Source organism: Rhipicephalus microplus, unplaced genomic scaffold (genome assembly GCF_043290135.1).
Source record: "Rhipicephalus microplus isolate Deutch F79 unplaced genomic scaffold, USDA_Rmic scaffold_34, whole genome shotgun sequence".
NCBI classification, from domain to species: Eukaryota; Metazoa; Arthropoda; class Arachnida; order Ixodida; family Ixodidae; genus Rhipicephalus; species Rhipicephalus microplus.
The window spans coordinates 3,884,338-3,901,725 of NW_027464607.1; the positions used below are offsets into that span (position 1 = coordinate 3,884,338).

Here is a 17,388-nt window from a genome sequence, read left to right on the forward strand (position 1 = left end):
AGACGTGTTGTCCTCTTTGCCTTCCATGCCTCGACTTTCGTCTGTTTCTTCTAGCACATTCGTGCTTGCACTTCAACCCTTATTATCATGAATTCAAACCAATTAGCCCAAATCGCCATTCTTCTTCAATGCATTTGATGATTTAAAAGAATCTTTTTCAAGTTTCGCTTTTTTCCTTCGCTATGCTTTGTTTTATCGACTTGTCTCTTCTTTACCATGCGAGGACGAAGAACAGTGAGCACACTTACCTGCGAGCAAACAAGTTTTTCCCGTGAATTACATGAGCAGACAAGAATGTTGATGTCACAATAAATGCTCAGGATCACCAAAAGGCTTGTAGAAGAGAAGGGACTATTTCTGAAAATTTGCAGAGTGCTCATCGCTCTTAGTGCCGTCACATTTGGCATTGTTAACCGCAATGGCATCCTGAATGCGATGCCCGCTTACTTGAAATGTAAAAAATTATCGAAGGCAGTTTAGGGGTCCTTTAATGAGGGTGAATGAAATATCGAATGGTATGGGCAGGTGCCAGAGAAGGAAAATTTCTTTGTTAGATCAAGAACTTTGTCAAATCTAATATCGTTAGATAAAGTATTAAATGTTAATATTTTGATAGACCTTGCTGGCACAGCAACTTCTAAAACATAGAGGCATTTTTCTATTGATGACCCAATAATGACGACAGTGAAAAGGATGTCTAGCATCTACCCACTTCATACATGCATCTGGCATCAAGTAAAGTTGTGCACGTGTTGCACAAAGCAAGGGGTGCATGAATAGTAAATTTTAGAACCAAATGGAATACAAATGTAAATCAAATGCCATTTGAGTAGTTTTTGAGAAGTGAGGCGACTGTTTTTTATTGATATGTGGGGTTTAACGTCCCAAAACCACCATATGACTTTGAGAGAAGCCGTAGTGGAGGGCTCCGAAAATTTCAACCACCTGGGTTCTTTTACGTGCACCCAAATCTGAGCATACGGGCCTAAGACTTTCCGCCTACATCAGAAATGCAGCCGCCGCAGCCGGGATTTGATCCCGTGACCTGCGGGTCAGCAGCCGAGTACCTTAGCCACTAGACCACCCCGGCGGGCCAAGGCGACTGTTTTTGAAGCAGCACTAGAGTGGTTATTATAACCATTTGCTAAATAGCCTAAGAATTCGACATTTAACTCGACACAATTATTCACAGAGAAAGATTATGTTTACTTATAGGCGATAAAACATACGAAAGCTATGTAAAGTGAGGCAAAGAAGTATACAGCCGCAACTAAAGCTATAGAAATATTTTGTAACTGCATGTTGGAATACTGCAGTAGCTACAAGGTGGCACCTTGGCAACAGCTTTTAAATAAAACTGCCATATAAATATCAAACAATATTGTCATGTGGCCGTGACGTGTACGAAGGCAGCAGTCGGCAGGTTGAGAACAAATGTTTTATTTGGCGAACTTGTGCCAAGAAACAAAAATCACACTACAGCAATGCTCGCTGTACTCTGATGGCAGCGAACAGAGCAGCTTCCGTAAATAAACCGGCAAGCGGTAACGCGCATCTGCTTTTATAAGTGAACCATCGAAGCTTCCAGCATTATCGCTGGTGGCTGCGTAATCACTCAATGTAGATGGACTATTCGCATCCAGTGTGCAATTTTAACAGATTTATGCGAACTCATGACTAAAATTCTATGTATCACCAACTAGCCCAACTATCAGTATTGCCCATAAAATTCTATTGTATAGAAAAACTTTTGTTGAAACGTAATGAAAGCTTTGGCAAGTGCAACGATTATACCAAAACAAATTAGACATTCCTAAGGATACATTTTCCAACAATGGTGTTTTGATCTATGCAGCCACTACTGTGTATGCTTATACGAACTTTCCCGCATCTTGTAGCTGCAGTAGCTGTTGATAGTTATACACTTGAAGCGGTATGAGCCTTGGAACAGGAGAATAAGAAGCACGAGAGCCGGGGCAGGAAAAAAGAGAAGGATGAAGTTAAATATAAAGCAGATTAAGATGGACGCCAGTTTCATACTGAAGCTACAATGCTGTTCCATTCTTTTAAATAGGAACACTACAATGCTTACTGAACTTTCTGGAAAAAAAGAGGCATATAATAAGGCTATTGCAAGGAAACTAGGGATGGCGAGAGAATGTGAAATGCTTACATTATACACACTATACATCCTTACCTTGACAGAAAACTATCCCTAGCCAGGCAAACCGACCAGGAAATCTCTAGAGAGGGTAACAGTTGGAAACATTCGGACCCGCCGGACAACACATGGGTGGCCCTGAAAAGGGCCGTTTGGTCAGAGTTCAGTGAGGTTGAAAGATGGGCTGGGCAAATTGATGACAGAGCATCTTAACCTGTGAAGATGCACACAGAAACCAGACATGTAAAGAAGAATATGATTTGACAGGCCAATCACTGCACTTGCATCCAGCTTATTTTGAAGGAAAAAAAAAAAGGTGGAGGTAATACACATATGCACAAGTACACCACTTGCAACGAAGAGCTTTGCTCATAACGATGCATAAAGTTGTTGCATGTGGTGCACTTGTGCATGTGAGTGTTGCCACTTCCCTTTTCCCTTTCAAAATAACCTAGTTGCAAGTACAGTGGGCAGGCCTGTCGAATCATATTCTCCCTTACGTGTCTGGTTTCTGTGCGCTGCTTCACACGTTAAGATAGTCTAAAGCTGTCTTGGACCATGACGAGAGGGCAGGCGAAGGAATTCGGACCATTCCCAGGATTTGTGGCCTTTAGTGTTACAGTGGCTGCACTTCAGCACCCTGTAGCGGGCACCTGGCTTGCTGCACCCATGCGACTGGATTCCGAGTCAAAAGTCTCGAACAAGAGAAGTCACGATGATTTTGGCGAGCTGATTGATGCCCCGGGCTCTGTCTACATGGTAGCCGTCAAATGCGAAGTGTGCACGTCGTGGCTCTCTTGAATTGTTGAGAAAGCGATGCTGTGGGAGCGAAAAATTACTGTGATTAGGAAAAATTTGATGCATTAAGACAAAAAAAGAAATCATAGGTCAACTTATGTTGATGTGCACACGCACGCACGCACGCACGCACGCACACCCACACACACACACACACACACACACACACACACACACACACACACACACACACACACACACACACACACACACACACACACACACACACACACACACACAAGGTAGTGAACATGGGGCCACAGCATAGTTTCATAAGATAAGGGAGAATGCAAAACTTTGGCAAGTTGGTGGTCCATTAAATTGCCTAACAGCGCAAGAAAGGACTAGCACAGCGCTTGTCTATGTTTCCTTCTCGTCTTTTTTGTGCTGTTAGTCAATATAAGGGAGAAATTTGGCAACATGATGCTACTATACTCGGTCGCAGAAGTAACGTGAACGGAGCTTTATCGGGCTATGTAATCATTACCATGACTACGTGTCTATTTACTCTACGTTAGTGCTACCACTAAACAATTTTACAGGGCGCCGGGTCCCACTGCAAATACCGTGGAGCAATGCCGCGCAAAAAGCATTTGAAGCCATTAAGGAACAGTTATTAAGGGTGCCGACACTTCATGCTGCTGGCATAAGCAAGGGTTACATACTGGCAACAGATGCATCCGACGTAGCTTTAAGAGGATGTATTGCTAAAACTGATGAAAATGGCAGGAAATTGCCATTGGCTTTTCTCAGCAAGAAGCTAACACCAACCGAAACCCTTTGGGCCACGACAGAGAGAGAAGCTTATGCTGTCATATGCCATTACAGTGTCTTGAGACGTGGCTTTTTGATGCAAATGTCACAGTGGTGATTGACCATAATCCTCCAAAGTTCCTCACTGACGTCTGCTTAGAGTGCATGGCTGACGTGCTGGGCACTGGCACCACAGAAGTATAGTGTCACAATAATGCACAGAAGGGGTAGACTTAATGTGAATGTGGACGCATTGTCTCGGCTGGCAAGCCCGCACTCGTTGGGGTAGAATATGAATGCATGGATAGGAATTATACTGGTCATGGTACTGTGGGCTTTTAGGTTTTTTTTTCTGCAAAAAAGTAGCTACTTGGAGTGGTTGGTATTGCATTTTAAAAGAAATATACTTTCTTAGCACGCAGATAGGAAAGAGCGCTTTTAGTGAGTGGCACATCCCTACTTTGCACTCCCTCTGTGAATCAAGTGCATTATTCAGCCTCTACAGGAAGCAACAAATGCGGACGTCGGACATGGGTCAGTTGCATCACGAGACGTTTATGCAACACAGTGACGGCAGAGCAGTCATGGACACGCTACCAGTAGAAAGTAACAATGTTACAGTTAGTTACAGTGAAAAAGTAACGTCGTTACTTTTTCATTATCACGTAAAATAAGTAATTGCTTGCATACGAAATTATAGAATATATTTAATAAAACATATTAAGAGGAACGGGGAGTGCGTAACGAGTGGAGCCGACATCAATCAAGTCTATTCTCTATGTTGTTCACTGTGTGTCAGACGCTGTTCAGACAGCTTTGCGTCCGCTGGGCATACAAACCGCTTTTAAGCCCCGCCATAACTTTGGACACGTGTTCACGAAAGCCAAAGACCGCACACCTGGAAACGATCAGTACAGAATCATCTACCAGTACGACGCGGGGATCGCAAAGCGACATAATTACATCGATAAAACGGGCAGCAAAGGATCAGGGAAGGACCAGGAAAGTACCAGGAAAGAAAAGGTTGGTAAAGTCGACCATGCAACGCGTTCTTAGATGGAGCTTGTTGAACACTGTTGGACAGGGTGTATGTAGCTTTCACCTAAACAATGCGATGACACTGGCTCATGAGCATAAGTTAGGGAGGGGAACTTCTGAAAAAGTCATTCATTGCCCACAACGAATCGGCTTGCAATAGCAACCGCGGCCCCTTGCCGGATGTTTGCAAGGAGATGAGTGACTGATGAACTGATTGAAGTCCGCTAATTTTTCCTCTCTTGTTTTCGTTGCCAGTGTATACTGAAGATGCCACCTGCATAGGAGGCGGAACATCTGTCAATTTCTGAATTTCTGAATTGTTGTATTAAGTCGGAGTAGACCTTTACAGTCAGCTACAAAGAAGCTGAAAAAAAAATTAAAACCACAGTACCTCAGTTGGTAGAGCATTGACGCGTTATTTGAAAAGTGCAAGTTCGTTCTCTGCCAGCGGCAAGTTATCTCTTCGCCCTTTTTTTTTTACTTTCTTGTCATTTTAATTATATTGACTACAAATAACATTCCCTATATTTTTCTTGGCTTATCTGTTTGTTGTAATTAATTATCTGTCTAACAAAAAAAGAGCCTTTAAAATTCTTCTTTTGTTTATTCACTAGTTCATGGCACACCAGACTTTCAGTCGTTTCAAGCTGCCATTTTCTAGCCACCTGTCTGTCAAACACGATTAGCTCGAAGCCTCGTAAGGAGGCTCCCCTGGCACAACAAGAGAGCTAGCAGCTCAAGAGTCAAAAAGAATATATATGCCTCCCTTACCTTCTAAAAAGTGGAACGTGAACTTGGCAAGCTGTTCAGTTTCAACATTATTGATGTACGACATGTAGTTGACAAGTAAATTCCAAATACGGTCTTCTGCAGAGAACATATTCCACTCTTACAATAACAGAAAGCTGAGCTAGTTGGTACGTATTCATTCTACAAACAAAAAACAGGGCGTACGACAAGGACACAAGAAGAAAGAGTAGACATCACAAATGTCTACTATTAACTGAGGAAGCGCACAAAATGCTTGCAACAAATTAATCAAAAATCAAATCAAAATCTTTATTTCAGTTTGCACATACAAACATACAAACTAGGGATGGCGAGAAAAAAGCAGCGAATTTTACGCCGCTTGACGAGCCTGGCCATCCCCACATGTCAGCAGTAGGGCACTAAGCAGAAACAACCACTGTTCCAGGTCTTGTAAGTAAAACAACCAGGTCTTGTAGGTAGCGGAAAAAAAAAAAAAAAAAAATGTCAATTATGATACCTATGTATCTTAATTGACAACAGTAATTTCACTATAAAGCAATAACATAGAATTGGTACAACATATGAAGACATGAGTACATTTGATATTACAATGATACATATTGCCGAATAATGCTCTTGCGAATGGCAGAAAGAGACATAGTATTCAGGCAGTCATAAAATGATGTGTTCAAGAAATTTGGCACAATATAACTCAACATAGAAAAACCATAATTTGTTCTACACTTTGGTAATACATAACTACTTTGGGCTCTAGTATCATATGATGAGTGGCGAAACGTAAGTGGAGCAATTTTAGAAAAAAAGGGGTCATTTTTCCTTATTATTCTTTTATAAAAACATGCAAATCTGTAGTCGAATAATTTGTTGACTGGTACAATATTATATTGTAGGAAGATATGTTTAGTGGGCGAATCGTAGGAGCCATTCACAATTGCGCGGAGCATTTTCTTTTGTAGGGCTTGTAGTTTTATTATATTTGACACCGTTGTATTGCCCCAGACTAGTAGGCAATAGTTTATATGGGAATAGAAAAATGCATAGTACAAAGTAAGTTTTGTTTTGGTTGGAAAAATATATCTGTTACGAGAAGTGATTCCAATTATTCTAGAGAGTGTTGAGGAAAGATTATTAACATGTGCATCCCATGACATTGTATTGCTGAATGTTATTCCTAATGATTTAAAGGTGTCCACGCACTCGATCACAGTATCACCTAGGTATAAGCAGGGAGGTAGAAACACTTGTTTTCTTTTAGGTAGGAAAAGTACTGCTTTCGTTTTCTGTTTGTTTATTTTCAAAGAGTTAACTGAAGACCACATAGCAAGTGATGAGAGCGCATCGTTTGCAATTTTTTCTAAGTGTCCTATGTCATTAGAGGAAAAAAATAGGCTGGTGTCATCTGCATATATAATGTATTTCGCATGAGTGCTGATATTAGGAATATCATTTATATATACATTAAATAGCAGCGGCCCCAAAATGCTACCCTGAGGGACGCCATTTGAAATACTTAGAGTCTGTGAAGCGCAATTGTTAATGACTACGTATTGAGACCGTGAGCCCAGGTATGACTTCAATAGGTTAAGGGCGTGTCCACGTACACCGTAGTGCTCTAATTTTGCAAAAAGAATATCATGATTTAAGCAGTCGAAGGCTTTGCTGAAATCAACAAAAATACCAAGAGTTAAGAGCTGTGTCTCAAAATTTTTTAATATATATTCTTTTTGAACAAGTAGCGCATGTTCCGTAGATCTGTTTTGCGTAAAGCCATATTGACAGTCAGTTATTACGGAATGTTTAAGAAGAAAGCCGTTGAGTCGAACGCGGATTAGTTGTTCTAACCCCTTAGAGAAATACGGAAGAATAGACACTGGCCTGTAGTTTCCCAAAACGTTGGCGTCTCCTTTCTTATAAATCACGGTCACCCTGGCTAGTTGCATATCAGCAGGAAAATGAGCTGTTGTAAGCGCGGTGTTATAAATGTGTGTTAGACAAGGCGTAATTATATCAAGAACATACTTCACTGGCCGACTTTGAATATTGTGCGTATCAAGACTAGAGGTATCTTTTAACTTTCTGCATATAGAAAAAACTTCCGTTTCATCTGTTGGTGCAAAAAATAAGGATGGTCCTAGTTTGCCGCCTAGAAAACTAGAGATTCCAGCATTGAAATCACTGTGACCTACCTCAGAGAAAAATTTATTAAAAGTGTTAGCGAGATGCGAGCCGGACGTTTCGTTGCCTTCAATTACTAAACTTGTTATATTTCTGCCGATCGTGTTTCTATTTAAAAGCATGTTTAAGCATCTCCATTTTTCTTTTGGCTTTTTAGAAAGATTTTTGTCGAATAAGTTATTGTAATAAGCAGTTCTCGCTACTCTAATTTCTCTATTCAAGCGGTTGCGCAGTGATTTGTACTGTGCTAGTACGTCGGTGTCTCTCGTTTTAATGAACACCGCAAACATCTTGTGTTTCTTTTTAACTTGTCGTGTAAGCTGACTGGTCATCCAGGGTTTACGGGCATTCTTAGATGCATTTATAGTAACAATGGGAAAACACGCGTTGTATAACAAAAGAAACATTTCTAGGAATTTGCTGTAAGCACCGTCAGCTGTATTTTCTTTGTATACTGGAGCCCAATCCACTAAAGCAATGCGGCTCCTGAATTGTTCGAGCCTCTCTTGAGACAAAAGTTGCCGCTGAGTTTTTGTATTTGCTTTTGAATCGATTTGTTTTTGCAGAAACAAGAAAATAGGCAAGTGGTCACTTATATCGACTGCTATGCGGCCGGAAAGGAACGCACTACTGCTATTAGTAATTATAAGGTCCAGCAGTGAAGAGCAAGTAGCAGTGATTCGTGTAGGACTACTAATTACACTGTGAAAACCGGCAGCCTGGATGATTGATGACAACTGTTGCTGCGCGGGGCTGGGAGTGCTCATATCTATGTTGAAGTCTCCAGCTATACAAGAAGAGAATTTTTCTGAATTGAAAAAGAATATCTCGCGTTCAAAGTAATAAAAAAATGTGGATAAATTTCCCTGAGGGCGGCGATAAAGGACTGAGAATGTTTGACAGGCCGACTTCACAGTTAGCATTTCTATGTCCTCGTTACAAAAGCAGTGTTCAGATAGCAGTTCACAGACATAGGTGTTTTTCACTAGTAGCGCAACACCTCCCCCACGCTTCGCTGTACGGTTAACATAAAAAGAATTATAGCCAGGCATGCGCAAAACATCCGTTTCATGACGGTACCACGTTTCAGTTAAACAGATGACGTCAAACGAGTTTGTTAAGCCTGCCAAAAAATGGGTCAGTTGATCAGCTTTGTTCACAGCAGATTGCATGTTGAAATGTATTATTTTCAACTTGTTTTTGTCTGTGGCAGCATGTGTATAAAGCTGTGAAGGCGTGAAAAGAGGTGTGGTACCCGGGCAATTTTCCAGAGGCGAGAAAAGAGCAAACAGGTCATGTATGAGTAGTTATGGCATCGAACTAAGTCATTCTCGACAAATCAGCTTGGCAGTTGATCCGAATGACATCGGAGGTCTCCGTTTTGCGTGCTAGTATGCTGCCGTTCTTTGTCCACACGTATTTCCAAAACGTTTCCCTTTTCTTCGCGATAGCTGCGCCAAGAAGGCGTTTGTTGTGTGGTGTCAAATGTTCATTGACGTAGATCCGCTGTTTGGGCCCCGTGAAGTCAATATCAGAAGTTGACAGGTTTGCTTTCTTTGCTGCCTCAAGAAAATGGTTTCGTTTGGTTCGGGTCGTGAATCTGATAATAAGATTAGCATCGTTACTATTTTTGGTCTTGACGCTATGGGCAATGTCAATGTCTGCTAGGTCGAGAGGAATCTTGATAGTTTGCGCAATCTTCAAGGCCATCTCCGCGGCTCTGTCTTTAACCGTGAGTGGCAAGCCCTTTATTTCTACATTATTGAGCCTGCTGTATTGCTCTAGTTCTAGGATTTTGCTTTCAGCTTTATCTAGCCTTTCGGTTAGGTCCTTGTTTTCTTGCCTTAAAATGGCACAATCCTCTCTTGTCCTCTTGACCTCAGCAGTCAGAGTTTTCAGTTCCGCTAGAGCACTTTTGAAATCATCAGCTGTGCTAGAACAAAATGTTATGCTCTGATTCATCGTTCGGATTTCAGCGCGCATTTCGCGCTTGAAGTCTTCAATAGCCTTTACAACATCAATCGCGGGAGGCATGGTGAAACTAAATTGCAATACAAACACTCAGTCGGCAGTGGCAAAAAAAAAAAAAAAAAAAAAAAAAAAAAAAGGGTGGTGTACACCTATGTACTGGTGCACTCACCTATGCAGCACAAATCAATAGCATGGAACAGTTAGTCGCTTGCTCAGCGTGCCACCGCCGACTGGACGGCCGATCCGATGAAGGGGTCTTTTTGTAGTTTCGGTAGCAGGTGGCGTCACGATGCTGCTGGTGCTGACCTCTCTCGTAGGCGTAGATGACACAGTGTGCTTGCGCACGCGTCCACGGCCACAGCTTCCTGGTGTGATGTCAGCAGCCCTATGCAGCACAAATCAATAGCATGGAACAGTTAGTCGCTTGCTCAGCGTGCCACCGCCGACTGGACGGCCGATCCGATGAAGGGGTCTTTTTGTAGTTTCGGTAGCAGGTGGCGTCACGATGCTGCTGGTGCTGACCTCTCTCGTAGGCGTAGATGACACAGTGTGCTTGCGCACGCGTCCACGGCCACAGCTTCCTGGTGTGATGTCAGCAGCCCTATGCAGCACAAATCAATAGCATGGAACAGTTAGTCGCTTGCTCAGCGTGCCAATTAGTGGTAGCACATGAGAGATAAGTGGTAGCGCATACGTAAGCAAACCGTCAATTGCAAAAAGAGGAAATAAAATGTCTCAACAATTATCTTTCACGTAGTTTGCCGCGTGTGCCGGATTGATAGTGTAGCCTTGCACATGGGCATGCACAGGCAAGTTTTTCATGTCTTCTTTCTTTTTCGTGTTTTGTGCGCTTCCTCAGATGCTAGTCGGCGTTTGTGGCGTCTGCTCTTCCTTCTTGTGTCCTTGTCGCACGCCCCGTTTTTTGTAGAATGAATATTCCTCTCAGTGACTTCTTAACCATGAGTGAGCCCTCATGTGGAAAGCTAAAACCTGGAGAAAATGTAGGGAAGAAAGCTCGAAAAAGTCAAAAGCACTTAACATTGGCCTCTAACGAGTGTTGCTACTAAATAACTTTTTACAAAATTAAAAAAAGTAACTAACGGTACATTCCCCTACTGTTACTGCGTAAAAAAAAGTAACAGTGTTACATACAGTTACATGTTCCTCTAACTTAAAAGTAACTAGTTACCATTGGAAAATACTGGAAAAAGTAACTAGTTACCGGTAACACGTTACAAGCAACTAGTTACTGCCCAATACTGCAGCAAAGTTGTCCGGTTGAACGACGCGGTGCCTGCGACTTGGATAAAAAAAGTGAGCAGTGGGAGAATGCTAAGGGAAAGCACCATGATAGAGTGACCCTCGCACGAGACCTCTGCGAATGAACTTGTGAAGACCCCCGTGCAGCAGTGTTTTTAACAGAGGCATGAAGAGGCACCATGCTGGGACCGTGACCCTCACACGAGACCTTCGTGAATGAACTGGAAAAGACCCCGTGCAGCAGTGTTTTTAACAGACGCGAGGGGAGGGTCCGGGAGAGACTGATTTCAAAATGCGCCGGGTGCGCATCACGAATAAACGAACTAAATTTACCCAGTCTAAGTCCCCTCATCAGCGACATACGAGGGCCAGCATTCTCGGTTCACACCAGACAAAAGGGCACACGAACCTCACTGTGACCATATCCGCTTGCCACTAGACGATTGCGCAACTTCGAAGCTCATTCAAAAACCAAGGCCATACAGGGGGAAAAAACGACATAAATTGAATGACAGATTTTCTCCTTCATGATGGATGGTGCAGTATGTCCGCGAAAGACACGAGATGTCTCGAATGGAGCAATTCAAACTTTCGATAGTGAGCTATCAAAGCCCTGTGGATGCAGTACAGAAAGAGTTGAGTGGGCATATGAGGTGGCTGCCAGCAGCGAGTAAGGCTTACAAGGCTGTAGTAATGCTTTACAAGAGCTAAAAAGTGGTTGGCTGAACACAGCATGGCCGGACGAACAGTTAGTTGCGAAAGAATACCTAAGGGCTGATACCGGCTTCCCCTTTGTATTAGCTGTGCCGAACATTCATCTCAAACTGGGGCTCAGAAAGAAGCACAAAAAAAATTCTGCATTGGAGACAAGAAAACTAAAGACACCCGGGAACTGGTGGAATGAGAATGACAGTCTCTAGGCCACAGTGAAACACAGCCATAGTTCATAGCGCAAATATTGCAACACTGAGATGGTCTCCGATCGAGCAAAGACGCTTTATGGCCTAATTTGTGAGTATTTAGTGTCATCCTGTCAAGCCCAAGATGTCAACACCTTTGAGGATGAGAAGCAAAGACATCTCAGAAGACGTCATTTACTGCATCCTGTAGGCCACATGAGAATGAAGCTGAAGCAGACGGAATAATCCACAACCTTGTTCGTGCTCTAGCGTACATTGGCATGTAACAAATGAATGAGCATCCAGCGGCTTGAGGAGGCTTTTCCGAAGCAACGGAGAAAAGGAGCCGACGAGCCGTCTAACGGGCGCGGAAGCACCCAAGCAACTGTCGCCTAGTCGAAGCACAACATCCTCGAGGTCTAGGCTCTAAGATTATCGGACTCTAATAGCCGTAATCTTAAGATAGGGAAGATCCTCGCCCTGTAAAGCCAGGGACTTCCTAGACGCCGGATGTATAAATAAAAGTTATTTCTCTCTCTCTTTAGGAGACCTCACACACAAATACTATAAGGCCACGAAAACCATGCCATGAGGACGACTTCGGGTAATACCTAAAAGGTGCTTTTGACAAGGACAAGGTGAAAATCCACATTGATAGCACGCGAGTGTCACGAGTCCCAGGTATTACCGTAATTTCTATCGACACACTCCAGTGCTACTGCAGTAAAAAGAGAGAGAATCAGGTTGTTTTGATCAACGTTAACAGAGTAAATGCTTCGAACAGATGCACAATGGCCAGTGCAATCAGCAAGGCTCTTGGACTGTAAGATGTGAAAGACATGGCTGTAGCCAGACTCAGCGGAGATGCACAAAATGGGCAAAAAATCTGTAAAGGGGAAGCAATGCACATCCGATTCACGCAAGTGTTGACCGTGCAAGTCTGATGTTCGGTCCCTATTATGACTACAGCATAATCTACAGGCATGGCAAGAACCATCAGAACACCGATGCATTAAGCCGAGTGCCATTACAATCACAGGTCTTTTTAAGAAATGAAACGCAAGCAAGCCGGATGACGATTATTGTTGTGGGACAAAAAGACGCTTTTTACTCTATATTTTTTTAGATTGCAGTATATGCAAGCACAGTGATCAACTCAACATTGCGATTTTAGCACTAAAAAGCACATGCGCTTACTCTTACATAAGTTCATCTACTTAGCGCTAAAATCATGATAAGTTGCCACCAACTTTTCCAAAAACAAGTTCTTACATAGTGGTCAAGTTTGTAGTGTTAGTTAAACATGCTAACGAGCTGTAGCTAAAGTACACTCAAAGTTACTGCTTTCAATGGCCTTTTTCAGCTTGATGAAGGGAAGGCGATCTCTGTAATCTCAATTACATGGCAAAGATTCTACAAAGTCCTTGTTGTCATGAAACTATGGAGCTTACGAACGAAACTTTCTCGAAGCCCACCTGACAGCATCGAAGTAAAGCTCTTCAACTGACGCTTTCCAAAAATAAGTAATATGAAGGCAATTCTAGTAAAACGCAAGCTCAGTCTACTTTTAGATGTCCAAGAAATTCTTGAAAGCCAATACTTCTGATGCCCAGTTTGACCACCTTGTAAATATTAAGCTGCCACAGGTGGTGGGCTTTCACAGACAACTGGTAAAAGCTGCTTTGTTTATGTGACCCAAGAGCAGTGCCATGCAAGTAAAAACGTGTGAATAAAACCATCTGCAATAAACTCTCCACAGATTGATACATGCTGCACTGTTAAATGGAACCTCTCAAACAAAGGTGAAAACCAGCTAACATTATAGATATTGCCAGCAGTCTTGAATCCGTTGGAAAAGACTTCTCTGCTGAGCCAATCATTACACAACTACTGACCTACCTTCGTTTTGGAGACTGAAGACATGAATTCACTTCAACAAAAGTAAAATGAATTACCTTAGTTATGCGATTTGCACTAGAATGCTTTGGTTTCCGTGCAACACAAATAGCACAAACCGGCTCTCCCAACAGCAGACGCGTATAGATGAGACTCTGGCTAAGAGCATGGCCAATGTTGTTACCATTGTCTTCAGGGTTTGACGTGCTTAGTACCAGTACCTTCATTTCGCTATTTTACATTCTGCTTTATTCGGGTCTGTTGGCAGTGCCGGTCGTGATCCGCATGTCGGCATTTTAATCCTAAAAACCCCTCTTACATCATTTTGCCGCAAACAATGAGCGACTAGCGTGGCTAAATAGTGTTTTTAAAAAGCTGCGTGTTGACCACGATGGTACGGCATTTTCATGCCGGCGCAAGCTTACCTCGGCGTTCAAGATGCGAACCCATGACCAGCGCTTTAGCGTAGCCGTCAGTGTGCGGTTCAGCAAGCGCGCTTTCTTTTTGTTGCGCTCCGCATCGGCGTCTTCGGGGTTGAAGCAGCGTGGGAGCACCTTGAAGACGTAGACAATAGGGGCCACGTCGTGCTGCAGTTGTAAAACTAACTTCTGAAATGTAAAGAAAATGCAACCTTGAGCAACTCACGCCAAGAATAAGATAATAATACGTACCCAATATTGTCGCATATCTCCTGAGGCTCCACGGTGACGTTCAAGAGAAGGCGACTCCTGCACATAAATTTCACTTGGCTGTGAGCCAATCACCACGCCGCGCAAAGAAGCCATAGCTAGCTCCACATGCAAAGACAAGGCCGACGAAATGACTGGCAGGCTGGGAACTGGTATGTGTTCTCTGGGCTGGGGAAAAGGCCGAGGAATCGTCGGATTTCTCCTTAGCTACAACAGTACCTGTCTAGGGGCAGGGAGTACCTCCCTATGGCAACATCAAATCCGGGTTTGCGCCAAACCGGGAGAGTCCCGACTCCGGGCATACGCTTTCTTCCTTTCTCCGTGGGAAACTCTATGGTACCAGCTGAGCGTTTTTCATCTGCGGCCCATAGGGGCGCGTCAGTCGAGAGTTGTTCGAGACCTGCAACTGTGCATCACTGTTTCGGAGGCTATGCAAAGTATTGTGTTGTTGCACCGTCCGCCACAGGTGACGCTAGCGACCAAGAACATTTCGACGGATTCAAGGTCGTGCAAGGTTGTGCAAGGTCGCTTGGCGCAGAAGCAGCGCACAACGAGAGATAAGTTTCTCTTCATTTCTCATTTCTCTTCATTTTTTGTGTTTGTGAACACCATTATTATTTTTTTTCGCTCCTAATCAATAACTAGCGTTGCGAGTACCGTAGGTGTGGGACACGGGCAAGGTTGTAGTGACGTTGACCACGTGAACGGGCTAGGCGGCTGTTTTGAAGAAGGTCGGGGTGCCCCGTTAGTTGTTAAAGAGCTACAGCCGAACACGAAGGGGACCTAGTGAGAGGCTACTAGCGAAATTGAACACGTATGTGTGCGGTTTAGGCGGCAGCTTCAAACAGTTGTTGAGGTAGGAGAGTTAGCGGAGGCGGCTGGATAGCGGGATTAGGGTTGAACGTAGGCCTGTCGGGCACTCGGTCCGATGGCCGGGCGGGCGATGGCTAAGGAGGCTAGGAAAACCACGAGCGAGACTGAGCTGGTGCAGTACGAAGAATGCAAGCGCTGGTGCTACTTAGATGAGACAGAATTCTCGAGTTTGGCCGACGCGCAGAAGGCGAGCTTCGTGTGCAGGCTGTGCGAGCCACTGAACGCGGCCGTGCAGCGCATGGAGGCTAGCATCGTGGGGCCAGGCCTCGGAAACTCTCAAGTTCAAGTGCTCACCTGTAGGGGGCAAAAAAATCAACCGCGGCGCGTTTCTGCTTCAAACACCTAGAGTGCATCTACTAATCTCTCTCGCCACTCACGCTATTGCACTTTCTTGTAGAGGCGCCTTCGTCGAGGCCAAGTTTTATTTTAAAATGATCAAACGCTACATGTTTGTGTACCGCTACACATAAAAAACATTTTGTTCTTTTAGCAAGTAGTTTTTCTTAAACATGTGCTGCGTCATTAACTTTTTTTAATAGTTTTTGCTCCAGCTGACTCAATGTCAGTAGCAGCCTATCGACATCATTATCCTCATTTCAAAGTTTGCGGCGGCCAACGGTTGCGACGGCAGGTAACGGCTCGCGGTACGTTCGGATGCGTCTCGGACAGTTTCGTTTCGCTGTAAATATTTCGAGCCTCTGCCGACCGGCACATTCTTTCTCATTCTGTTTATTTTACTCGTTCAAATGCTTTCGCGAAGGGAATTCGAGTGACTTTCGGGGAACGAAGCGACCGTTGAAGCTTTCATCGGATGAACACCCGTTGCAAGCCCGGGCTGGTGAGTAGAAACCACTTCAGTTTTTAAGGATGGTTGCTTGCGGAGCTAGTTGGTTCATTTCAACATATGTAGTTTTTTTTTGCCAATGACTGCGTAGGCGTCACACGGTGGCAGCGCATTGAAGTATTAAATTTTAAAATTGTTGAACGTCTCAATCTGTAACTGGAAAAAACGTGCGTTACTTGCGGCGTGCATGGCTTCACGTAGGAACGAGTCGCTAACTCAATAGTTAATTCTGAAATTCTATCACCAGGTACACCAACCAGGCCATTGCGATAAAAGAAGGCAAATAAATCACTGTCACCTCACATGTGTCTTCTTAGCTAGCCCATATACTATGCGAAAAACCTACTAGTTAATAATTTACTGCAGTCGCGTTTGAGAAATATCACATAATTATGGGTCTGGTTTTGCTATAGTGTGACAGAGGAAGCGTCACATAAATGAGAAATACTTCTTTTTCTGCCACAGCCTCCTGGCCCACCTGACATGGAAGCAAATGTGTACAATGGGCAAGGAACCTGCTACGTGACATGCCTTGTGAAGAAGCAGCCCTGAGTGATATACGTGTTATGAGGTACCACTACAGATATGTATAAAATACTGCTGTTTACTAATTAACTGAGTTTATTTGTTTACTTTGAAAAATTTCATGCATTGATTATGTATTGATTTCATGCATTGATATCTGGTTATGTTACTTGTTTTTCCAGACTGCCATGTAAAGACAGGATGACTACCCCCGAATGTCCACTCTGCAATCACGTTGAAACATCTGAATGTCCACTACAACAGGTCATCTCTAACCTCACACATGTAATGCTGTATTTGTGAATGTTTTACCGTGCATATCGTGGAGAGAAGCTTTAGATTGGCTACAAGCATTGCCTGCCTACCGTGGCATGGAATCTACACTTCAATAATGTTGAAACTGTTTCACTATTAGTTAGATTGTGTGGCGCCGCTGAGCTCAACAACACACTGTTTGATCCCAGCCACTGTAGCCATATTTCGATAGGGGTGAAACGCTAAGACGCTTGTGTGCTTAAGGGTTTGTTCAATTCGCCTGCACCACATGATCCATTTTACAAAGTGCTGCACCTCACCATTCGTTTCAGCCTGCGCAGCAATGGCATCTTCTAAATCTTGTCATTCATTTAAAAAAGCGCAGGAGAGGTACAGCACCAAAACTATTTCATGACTTTCCGGTACCTTCTGCTCTGACGGCACTGGTTTGGTGCAGCCGCTCGCACAGCTTAACAAACA

The 17,388-nt window shown here is 43.5% G+C and overlaps 2 protein-coding genes and 1 long non-coding RNA gene across 4 annotated transcripts; all 3 read right to left on the reverse strand.

Annotated features, from left to right (window-relative positions):
• Positions 1 to 1,424: 1,424 nt before the first annotated feature.
• LOC142786844 (uncharacterized) lies at positions 1,425 to 14,847 on the reverse strand. 2 transcript variants are annotated; one of them, XM_075884534.1, is made up of 4 exons: positions 14,631 to 14,836; positions 14,394 to 14,450; positions 14,148 to 14,330; positions 1,425 to 2,980 (listed from the first exon to the last, which is right to left on the reverse strand). In XM_075884534.1, exons 2-4 carry the CDS (start codon positions 14,406 to 14,408, stop codon positions 2,849 to 2,851), a joined length of 330 nt encoding a protein of 109 aa, XP_075740649.1. In that variant the 5' UTR covers positions 14,409 to 14,450; positions 14,631 to 14,836; the 3' UTR covers positions 1,425 to 2,848. The 2 variants fall into 2 exon arrangements, with proteins under 2 accessions (XP_075740649.1, XP_075740648.1); XM_075884533.1 differs by having other exon boundaries at positions 14,394 to 14,847.
• LOC142786843 (uncharacterized) lies at positions 5,796 to 9,804 on the reverse strand. The gene has a single exon (XM_075884532.1). The coding sequence runs from the start codon at positions 8,866 to 8,868 to the stop codon at positions 6,106 to 6,108; it is 2,763 nt and encodes a 920-aa protein (XP_075740647.1). The 5' UTR covers positions 8,869 to 9,804; the 3' UTR covers positions 5,796 to 6,105.
• On the reverse strand, positions 5,796 to 14,133 carry LOC142786845 (uncharacterized). Its single transcript, XR_012889179.1, has 2 exons — positions 9,837 to 14,133; positions 5,796 to 5,969 (listed from the first exon to the last, which is right to left on the reverse strand). It is a non-coding gene; the product is annotated as an uncharacterized LOC142786845 (long non-coding RNA).
• Positions 14,848 to 17,388: the final 2,541 nt, after the last annotated feature.